The 11,561-nt window shown below is 34.1% G+C and overlaps 1 protein-coding gene across 1 annotated transcript in view; it reads left to right on the top strand.

Moving 5' to 3' along the window:
• The window catches only part of LOC107746663 (beta-1,3-glucosyltransferase), an 84,412-nt gene that overhangs the window by 46,360 nt on the left and 26,491 nt on the right, over positions 1-11,561 (top strand). The window contains exon 4 of the mRNA XM_016560969.1: positions 10,606-10,715. Coding sequence (XP_016416455.1) covers positions 10,606-10,715 — 110 coding nt within the window. The remainder of the gene's footprint in view (positions 1-10,605; positions 10,716-11,561) is intronic.

The following is an 11,561-nucleotide window of genomic DNA, read 5'->3' as shown; positions in this document are numbered from 1 at the left end:
GCGTGCGTCACTTCTGAGCGGCGCATGTGCAAAGCCGACCTCCATACGTCATCTGCCCGGAGCTGCTTCCGTGTAGGACTGTTGGCGCAAGCTACATTAAAGTGATTATTACGTTTTTAATATGGATATTTTTCTTACTAAAACGCATCGATTCGCTACAGGAGGCCTTTGTTCACACCCCCAAACCCCCATCCCCCCCGGAGGCTTGTGAGACACTTTTTTTTATGGATGGGCGCTTTTTATTTAACTTCTTTTGGACTGATGCATGCAACACCCGCTGAGTGGCATTAAACAGCTTGAAAGATCAAAGACCATTTTTAATATAACTCCGACTGGATTCGTCTGAAAGAAGAAAGTCATATACACCTAGGATGACTTGAGGGCGAGTAATTTATGGGCTAATTTTCATTTTTGGGTGAACTAATCCTTTAAAAGGTTCTTTGCAGCGATGCCTTAGAAGAACCATTTTTGGTTCCACAAAGAACCATTCAGTTAAAGGTTATTTATAGAACCATCTCTTTCTTACTTTTTTATCATCTGAAGAACCTTCTTTCGCCACAAAGAACCTTTTGTGAAACGGAAAGGTTCTTCAGATGTTAAAGGTTCTTTATGGAACCATTTAGACAAAAAGGTTCTTCTATGGCATCGTGAAGCACCTTTATTTTTAAGAGTGTTGTTGCGCCCTCAAACATCACCTCTAATTACTGTACTTCAGTGCTGATGACCTGCGCTAGACGCTTTGATGCAACTTGTGAGCACACTAAGCACTGGAAAACTTTTTTTTTTTTTGCCTTTTTCACACTTCAGCAACTGCCATATGTCTTCACTGCCCAGTCTTGCAGAATTTTGCTCTTCAATTTGAGACGGTATAAATGCACAATAAAGATTTTTAGCTTTTTTTAGCTGATCCAAGCACAGTGTGTGGTGAAAGTCTTGATTGCTTTGGGGTTGGTTGTGTGCAGTATTTTTAAATGTCCTCAGCCCCTTCGTCTACAAATTATTGCCACCAACTGTTCAACGGTCGTGTGAAAAATTTAAGTTTACTTTTATGTAGTTGCATTCTGTGTTTTTCTCTTTAGAGGTAAAATTGGCATGTGGAGTCAATTAAATATTACAGTCTACATTGAGATTTATTCCTCCGTAATCAGTCTGTTTTGTCAATATTCTGTTTTCAGTCTCACATTGTATTCACCTCAGACTTTTGCTACCTGATTCACCAGCCTCTGGAGATAAATGTGCTATTTTCTCTTCAACTTCTTAGTGCTCTCTCTCATTCCCTTTCCCCTTTTCTGTCACCTCTCTTTTCCTCCTTCTATTATCATACATAAGCAAACAAAATCGTGTCTGACTTTGTTCTGGTTTGCTGTAGAACTAATTTGAGTTTCAGTGTTGAGTGTTGTGTCGCTGTGGGACAGAATCTGATTGGTTTTGGTTCCCGGGTAGATGCAGTGCCATCTGAGGTGGTTCATTTTTAGTGGTTTGCCACAGTGTGAATATAATGACACACTAGCATTTATCAGAAGCCTCCTCCTAGTCTTAAAATCTGGGCTTTTTGTTCATTAGCACACTGGAAAAAGAAAATCCTGTTGTGTTTAAAAATAAATAAAAAAATATTGCCAGCTGTGGTTGCCAAATCCTTGCTGTAAAAATATAGTGACAGTGCTTCTATCAATTTTGAGCCTGTTTTTATAAGTTCATAACCATATATATCACAGTATATCAGTAAACTAAATATAAACCTTTCTTGAACTACTCGCATCTAGTGTTGTTTTTATTATTATTATTATTATTTTCTTTTTATTTTAGTTTTAGTAATTTTATGTGCTTTTATTTTATTAAATTTTTTAAGATTTGTATTTAGCTGTAAATTATTTTCATTTTACTTTGTCATGTTAATACTTCCACTTCAACTTAATTTTAGCTAGTTGCCAAGGCAACATTTATAATTTTCATTTGTCAAGATTAGGATTTGCTTCTAATAATTAAACTTTATATAAAATTATAATATAATTTTAATCATTATAATAATGATAATTATAATTTTTTTTTTCAGAAGCCGGGACATTTAGAACCTTTGATTAGATAAAAAATCTGTGTGCAGATTTTTTTTTTTTTTTCTTGTAAGGTGAATATTTTTAGAGATACATTTTTGCTTTAATAAATTAGGGATGGAACGATTACCGGTTTCACGATAAATCATGATAATTGAAATGTTTTCAGTGTGAATCAGTTCTTTTTGAACATTTTCATCTAAATTTAACAAAACCGTGATAATATTGATAATCGTGATAACTTTGGTCACTATAACCGTGATATGAAATTTTCATACCGTTACATCCCTATAATAAATATATCTGATGTATCAGATATATTTAGTTATAGTTCTGGGAATGTCATTTTACTGTCATTTATAACTAATTTATTGAGTACATGTGTTGTCTTATTAGAATATAGTTTTGGACTCTTTTTTTATTTAATGGTGATTTGTGTTTTTCTTCCAAACAATAAGTTTTTACAGCATTTCACAGTATAATTACATGTATTTTGTTTTGTTAAATATAATTTTCTCTGCATGTGGGGAGGTTAATTACTCCACAGGTTGCTAGTTGTAGCATTTTTACATTATTTTGCTTTTTTAAATTAAATTATGAATATTTTTTTACATTACATCTTATTAGGAACTGGTGTTTGTGTAAATTGAGACCCCTGGAAAGTGAACAATGGCCCCTGGAGAGTGTGATGCAGCAAGCAAGCAGAGGGCACAGCTCTGAAGGTGATACTTTATATGGGGAAAACAATTCAGGTGACTGAAGCTCAATTCTCCAGCGTCTCATTCAATACATCTCCCTTATCCGGAAGATTCAGTCCCTTTATCTTTGGAGTCACCCTTCCCATAGAATACAGATTGAGCAGAGAGAAGGCGAGCGGTGAGAGAGTAAAAGAAAGTTGACAAAGGATCATATGCTTCGAAGCCCTGTAATCAAACGATACCTCACCAAATAAATCATTGAACCAACTGTCAAGTCCCCTACTAGGTTCTCTTCACTCCAGCCACCTCGGTCTCCTCTCCATGCCACAATTTGGTTGTCCTTCACATCCAAAAGTAGGCTTCACAGAGACTTTGAAGAGACATTCTCTGCATTTCCACCATCTGCAGTGAAAAAGCCAAGTGCAATAATGCAATACCTTTTCTAATTGCTTACTTCGCTCCACCGCGCATTGTCCTCATCCACAAATTTGGTACGTGCAAAGGTGATGGTGACCAAGCTTATAGAGAGAGCAGGGCCGATGTAAGGTCAAAAAGAAAGACAAAATGTCAAGACTTCTCCTTTTTCCGTCCCTCTGCAGTTCCGCTGTTTAATGATTAATCGAACGCCATTAGTGTGGAGGCCACAGCAGTTAAATTCAGCTTTAATTAGATTATTTTTTTACACACTGCTCTGTGCTTTCATTTTGACATCACACAGCCATAGAGACACAATTAGAGATGGGCAAGAGCCTTATCATTGATGCTCGCCGGCACTGGATAACCATTATTACTGTGGCCAGAAGAGGAAGATTGTGAAAATGTTCCTCGGGCTTTTAATACGCCTGTGCGATGCCTGTCAGACACATAGACTTAACACACAATAACTCTGTTCCAAAACTTTGTTAGTTGGCTATATTTTTGTCTCCAAACACTTTATTTTACCTGTCTAGTATTTTTATTTTTTTTTTACAAATATCATGTGCATTGATTAATTTTTGGCCTTCGTGTAATGAATGAAACCACATGATCTTTCGTTGTTTTAAGTTGGCTCTCGTACATGGCATTGTAATTATTCACTGAAGAGGGTAATTTTGTGACTGAAATGTTTGCCGTTCAGCAAAGATGTGTTTTTTTTTGTCCCGCATTTGCTTTTTTTTTTTTTTCATCCTATTTACCTATTTGGATTATTGTGGCTTAAACATCTAGACGTTTTTGTGATTTTCACTAACTGATATAAACATTTTTTATGTATTTCAATAAACTCTGGTGCTTACAGATGCCCTTTTTTGTCAAAATAGGTCTGTATTCTAAATGAAGCGTATAATCCTATAATTCATTCCAACAAGATCAGTAAAAAAAAAATGATAGAGAAGTATAAATTATGAATATACATTTGATTAATTCAATACTAAAAGTATCAAGAACAAATGTAGTGGTTATTTTATTTTTTTATTAAAAAAATAGTTCAGTCTAATTAAAAATGTACAGCATTACACAGTATTTGCATGACCTTTTTTGTGTATTGGAGAATTATGCTGTTAGCTTAGCAACATGCAAACTATTACCCAAAATAGTTGTAAATTGTGTGGAGTTTTTTCTTATAGTTTTGCATAGAACAATCTGTACCTACATACACAGCAAAATCCCTCGAGTTAAATCAACTCTGCTCAGAGTACATATTGTCCCAATCTACAGTGTTAAAGTAAGACTGAAGCAGAGTTACCACTGTTGAGGATTATGTGATATGTTTTCATGTCTAAAAACCTGAGCAGAAGTTGTTCATCTTCAACATTGTTAACAGCGGGTTTTCTTTACTAATGCTCACTCATCAATTCATTAATTGCTTAATTATCCCATTAACTTTAACTCAGCTTCAGTGTTACTTTAACACTGTAGATTGGGACAATATGTACTCTGAGCAGAGTAGATTTAACTCGAGGGATTTTGCTGTGTAGAGTGTTAAATTAGTAATACATTTGTTACGTGTGAGGTTCCATGACTGCATTCCGCCTCAAGGTGTGGTCACATTAGCAACATTTTCATGAAACTTTGCTGGTAAGAGACCTATTTTCTATTTTCAATAGTGTAGTGACGTATGAAGAACTGTTCATGCAGAATTCACTTTCAAACCAAGCAGCTTTCTGTTTATCAGCACATTGAATCAACGTGACCAACTTCAACCTGTTGCTATATCGAATTCCTATTGAATTAACTGGATTTTGTCAGTGGAAATTTTCAGAACAATGATTAATTAAATGTACAGTGTATAGACAGCAAGGCAGCTCACTAGGTCATATGCTTTCTCTTAGACATATTACATACACTTTTGCTATTGTATGGATAAACCCAGTGCACTAAAACACATACATACATATGTGTGTGTGTGTGTGTGTGTATATTATAAATACATCTCTGTAAAAGAACCCATCACACATCCGTATGCAGCCACATACACGTACATAAAAACTTGAAAGCGGACTTAGCACAAAGGCTTTTAAAAGTGGAATTGTGCCACTGAAAACTCAAGGATGCGAACAGAGAGCTTGAGTGAACGGCGTACATTTTCTTTCTAAGCGTCTATCCCTGAGGCAGGCAAATCTGTAAGAGATGGGCACGATGCGGTTTAGGAGGTAAATCCCCTTCCCATCAGAGCCGGCAGATCAATAGCAGCTTTGAGGTGGAGAAGGACAGAGCGGAGATGGCAGGCAGCAACTCTAATTTAAAGCAGCATGACTCTACATAACAGATCCTGCCTGCGGCCCTTGGCACTCTCGCCCTTTAGCTTTGCATGGACAGAGAGGGTTCAAGCAAAACAACTGAAGCTTTCCATCCATAGAGATGTAGGCTGTATCTCATTATGCTCTCTATGACATGAACTAGTATGAAATGAACGCTTTGAGTACTAGCAAGGGCCTTGATGCAGTAAGTATATGAAAATTAATAAATAACAAAATAGTAACAATGTTTATCTACACATATATTTCTATGGTTTTTATATATGTATTAGTGCTATCAAATTATTTAATTGCAATGAATCGCATCTCAAAAAAGTTAGTGTTTACATAATATATTCATGTGTATTGTGCATATTTATGTATATATACACAAATACATGTATATATTTAAGAAATACATCTAATATATATATATACATATTTATTTATTTTATTTATTTATATATATGAATGAATGAATGGATGCATTTATATAGTGCTTTATTGTGTATTGCTGTACACCCAAAGCAATATTTTGCATTATATATTTTAACACCAATTACTTGTACATTCACAAAAGTATTGGGACACCCCCTTCTTTAGAACAGAAAAAGGCACTTCCAAAACTGTGCAAACAGAGATGGAAAACATAATTTATGTATTTAAAAATTGTATTTCCATCTCTGTTGTAACAGTTTTGGAAGTGCCTTTTTCTGGAATGTACAAGTCATTGGTGTTTGGTGAGGAGTTTTTGGCTCAAGGTCTGCATTTAAAGTCACACCAGAGGTGTTCAGCTGGGATTAGGACTTTGCTTTCTGCAGACCAGTCAAGTTCTTCCACACTGACTCAATCAATCATTTCTTTTTGAACCTTGCATTATACACAGACTCAGAGGCATTGTCATGTTAGAATAGAAAAGGGTCCTGTCCAAACTGTTGCTATAAAATTAGAAGCACACAATTTCCTAGAATATCATTATATGATTAAACATTAAGATTTGTACTCATGGAAATTACTAAAGTAGTCAAACCTGTTCATTAGAAGCGGGTGTCCCAATACTTTTGACTATATAGTATATACAGGTGCATCTCAATAAATTAGAATGTCGTGGAAAAGTTAATTTATTTCAGTAATTCAACTCAAATTGCGAAACTCGTGTATTAAATAAATTCAATGCACACAGACTGAAGTAGTTCAAGTCTTTGGTTCTTTTAATTGTTATATATATATATATATATATATTATATTTATCATTTACATTTATCTCTGAAATGTTCAACACACACACAGACATTACACACATTATATTTTGATCAAATAATTTCAATAATGTAAATAAATTATTTGCATTATTAGTTATTATATAAATATGCTTTATATTAAAAACATTATATGCTATACATTGAATAAAAAATTAATAAAACAAAAACAAAATATGTAATTTTGTATTACATTCTAAATTATTCACAAGATTCTGTCAACACTTTGACACGACAGCTACACACACATAAATATAATGCATTTTTACACACATAAATATAATGCATTTTTAATAAAATAAAGTAAATAATATAAATATAGTTTGCATTATTAGTTATTAATATCTAAAACATGATGTATATAATTTTTTTAATGATCTTTTTTGTGATTTATGGTTTATATCTATGGATTTATGAAATATGTGCTTGTACATTTTTGGCGGACTGATGACTTTTTGGTGTTATATTAAAACATTATATGCTAAACATAAAATAAAAAAATTTAATAAAAACATATAATATTTTTATTAATTTCTAAATTATTATTCACATAATTAAAAGATTCGGTCAGCACTTTGACATGACAGCTATAAACATGCATATATGTAATGCATATTTTTTGATAATAAAATAATGTAAATAATATAGTTATATTGTTTGCATTGCTAGTTATTATTATCTAAAATAAGCTGTATGTACTGTATTTTATTTATTTATATTTTGTGATTTTATGGTATATTTTTATTGTAATGTTGTTGTGAAATATGTGCTTGTACATTTTTGGGGGCCTGACAACTTTCTGGTGTTATAAATGTATTGAATAATTCTGACTAAATCCAGTGAAGTGAATATAGCAAACAGCTAATGCTTACTAGTTTGTTCAGTGCATGTTGGGAATTTCTAGAGAGCGAACATTTCGGTACACTGGAATGTTTCTAGGACAATGGGAGAGCCCAAGAAACGGCTGACTCCCTGTGAAGACTGCTTACCACTTAACTAGAGAGCGGACTGAGGCACACAGATTGTTTGCTCACGTCAGCTGTTTTCCATATTCTCACTCTTTCTTAGCCTGTCTCGGAGGAAGATTACGAAGCTGACGCTTTCCTCGTACACCTAGTCTTATTTGTGTTGACAAATGAGCCTCATTTCTCAGAGTTGCTTAAAGAAAACTTGATGTCTAATCATAATTTATGATGTGCAATGTTCACTGTACGGCCACATTTCTGTGAAAATGTTTGAAAGGAACCTAATGAAGAGACCCAGAGAGCCGCGGCAGGCAGAAAGCTTGAGCTAACAGAAACAGAGCTCATGATGAAGTGACTGCAAGACTTATTAAAAAAGTGACGCTTCTCATTGCTGTACGGGTTTTATTACATGCCAGAGCTTTCCCACTTGGGAGAACGTATGAAAGCTAAGTTAATTCTCTTACCCAGCCTTCAGATTTAGAGTCTGTTTTCAGTGAGTGGGTGTTGTAGTGTAATGAAGTGCAATATGAGTGCATCACCTGCACCAAAAAAGCACCTGCATTTTGCTGGTTGTACTCATAGTTAAAGTATATGATTGATGATACAACACACACACCTGCATTAAGTATTTTTGATGCCTCCTACAATTATGTGTTTTAATGCTGTAGGGTTTTATGCGATTAATGTGTGTAGATATATCAGATCTCTCATGTGACTGTGTTTCTTTTAGAGGAATGTTTTACTCAAAATTTCATAATCTACACACCCTCGTGCAATTTTAAACCTGCATTAGTTTGTTGCTTTGTTATAGGAAAAAAATAGTCTGTGTTTCCATACAATGAAAGTGAATGGGGACAGAACTGTCAACCTCCAAAAATAACAAAAAATCACCAGAAACATATATTCTAAAACTTTAGTGTATCTGAGCGCAAATGAGATTTAAGAGTTACAGCAGAACATTTTCTGTTAATATAATGAAGCCCAAAAGATAAGAAAATCATAAAAACAATCAGCAACAAATAACAAATTAAATTGTGACTAAATAATGATTTTTATTAATTATAGTCATTTTTTTTACTATAATAAATAAATATGTATGTGTAAATAAATAAATAAATCTAAATAATTGGCTATAAATGAAACTTTATTTATTTATTTTTGTTTGGTTTGTTGGTTAGGGTTATTTATTTATTTATTTAGCCAGTGATTGATTTGTTTGTTTTATTTATTTATTTATTTTTCTATACTACAATGAAAGTGAATGGGGACAGAACTGTCAACCTCCAAAAATAACAAAATAAAATCACCAGAAACATATATTCTAAAACTTTAGTGTATCTGAGCGCAAATGAGATTTAAGAGTTACAGCAGAACATTTTCTGTTAATATAATGAAGCCCAAAAGATAAGAAAATCATAAAAACAATCAGCAACAAATAACAAATTAAATTGTGACTAAATAATGATTTTTATTAATTATAGTCATTTTTTTTACTATAATAAATAAATATGTATGTGTAAATAAATAAATAAATCTAAATAATTGGATATAAATGAAACTTTATTTATTTATTTTGGTTTGTTTGGTTTGTTGGTTAGGGTTATTTATTTATTTATTTAGCCAGTGATTGATTTGTTTGTTTTATTTATTTATTTATTTTTCTATACCTAGTGATCTTTTAAAGCCAGTGATTTATTTATTTATTTATTTTAAGCAATTTATTTTTATTTATTGTAAGTGTTTGTTTCTTTCTTATTTTAAGCGGTTTTGTTTTTTTAAATATTTTTTTTATGTTTATACATTCTGTGCTCAAATGCTAATATGATGATGTTGCCTGGCTGGTTTGGTGGTGAATATAAAGTTCATGTAAAGGTTACAGTGACTGTGGTGACATTAGATAAATGTCACAGATTGTACTCGGTGAGATCAACGTCGCAGCATGTTAAATCAGCGTCTTAATTACACCACTCACAGGTCTTCAAACAAGTCATTTCTATCAAGTCCACCCTCATGACTCAATAGCTCTTTTGACATGTGTATCATTGAGGTTGTTTGAGTTCATTCTCTGTTTTTAGAACTCATTATGAATGGATCTTTTGTGTATTATTCAATAGAGCACGCTGTGTGGTTTCGTGTGTTCCATTGTGATATCATAAACGGCTATTATAGATCAAGAAACATACTCCATCTCAGATCCAATCTTAACTGTTTGGTAACCATGGTGATTTCAGTTCCCATTTGGAGCATTGAACTGGTCAGATCTTGAGTTGAAACTTAAGATAGGAAGTTTCTGTAATAGAAGCTTCTGTCCAGAAGCAACTGTACTGACTTGACCTTGAGCCCAGAGAGTTCTGCTTTGTGAAAACTGGATTTTTAGATTGAATTCTTGTAACGTATTCGTAAATGGACAAATGCGCCACACTAAGCCCTTTCTCTTCCCAGGGCCAAAACCCTCCAAATGTTATCTGTTCAGATACAGGGATGATTATGTTTAGGGCTTTTTGATTTATTAAAGAGAGACGTGAAAACATTGGAGAGAGCGCAGGAATTAGAACATGTTGCAGATTGGACTCAGTTGGCACCAATGCTCAGTGTGCGCTAACCAAGAAACCTCAATGCCAATATTATTTCCTCTTGAAATATTGTACATATATTTTCTTTATTTATTGTTAAAAACACTTTCTGCATTGCTAAAAGATATAACATTTGGTGAATTTTGTGCACAAACATCTGAAATTTGGATTTAAGGTCTGCATGTCCTTCCTGTGCTTAGAATCAGAACTACTTGCCTTGCGACAAAATCATTCTGACCCATTGTTAATATCATGGTTCTCAATGGGAAATCGTTGTGTGCCCTGCTCTAAGCAAATTAATGGGCTGACATGGTGGGTATGTGTTTTTCTCTGTGTTTGTTGTAGACTTGAGAGATGTGGTGTTTGTCATCCAGAGCCAGAGGAACTCTTTCCATGTGCGGCAGGCGGAGAAACTCAGAAAAGACCTTCTGCTGCAGACACAAGCTCTTCAAGAGGTATCAATATATATATATATCTTCTTCTGTTTTTCATGACCTTTTGACATTATACCTGGCATGGGTTCACATAATTAAATCAGTTCAACCCAAAGAGAAATTATTTGTGCAGTTATGTTCACATTTTCTCCATGACTTTCTGGAGAATTACAGCCATCTGTCATGAACCCTTTGCTAAGCCAGATGTGCGCTATCAGTTAAGACTTTGAACACATCTACTTAAGGCCCGTTCACACCAAGAATGATAACTATAAAGATAACTATATTAATGTCTAGGGATGCACCGAATGTTCGGCAACCGAAATTATTAAATAAGCGAAAAGACCGAATAAATTGTACCGAACAATGACATGAGGCGATTAAATAGCAACCAGCGTAGAGTGAGAGGCGCGCACTCTTTATAATGCAGCAAACATGACGGCAGTGTGGAATCGTTTAAAACTGTCAAAGAAAGAGCAAAAATCATTACAAGCACCGACGGCGAGAGACCGTTTAGTGCTGCATCACATGTCTTCGATGAGAAGAGGAAGGGGTGATTGTTGCTGGTTACTGTATGATGATTGAAATCGCGAAATGGCCTTAAACAATTAGTAAATAAACTGCAGAACGTCATGCTTTCTAATACACACGCGAATTGCATGTATTCTGACAGCGCTGCACGACCTCGCGGCGGATCTGCTTGTTAACCAGGGTTCAAAGTTCAAAGCACGAGGAAAATCTGCGCTGAACCAGTGTTACTCGTCAGTTGCTCAGTCACATTTTTATGAATTTTTACAAGGCACGTGACAGTGCGATACGTGCGACATATTCGTAATGAGACTCGTTTATAAATCTGCTGTCAACAAA

Source organism: Sinocyclocheilus rhinocerous, unplaced genomic scaffold (assembly GCF_001515625.1).
Source record: "Sinocyclocheilus rhinocerous isolate Xijiao unplaced genomic scaffold, SAMN03320098_v1.1 scaffold259, whole genome shotgun sequence".
NCBI classification, from domain to species: domain Eukaryota; kingdom Metazoa; phylum Chordata; class Actinopteri; order Cypriniformes; family Cyprinidae; genus Sinocyclocheilus; species Sinocyclocheilus rhinocerous.
Note: the sequence above shows the minus strand (reverse complement) of the source record. Positions and strands in the feature narration are given on the sequence as shown.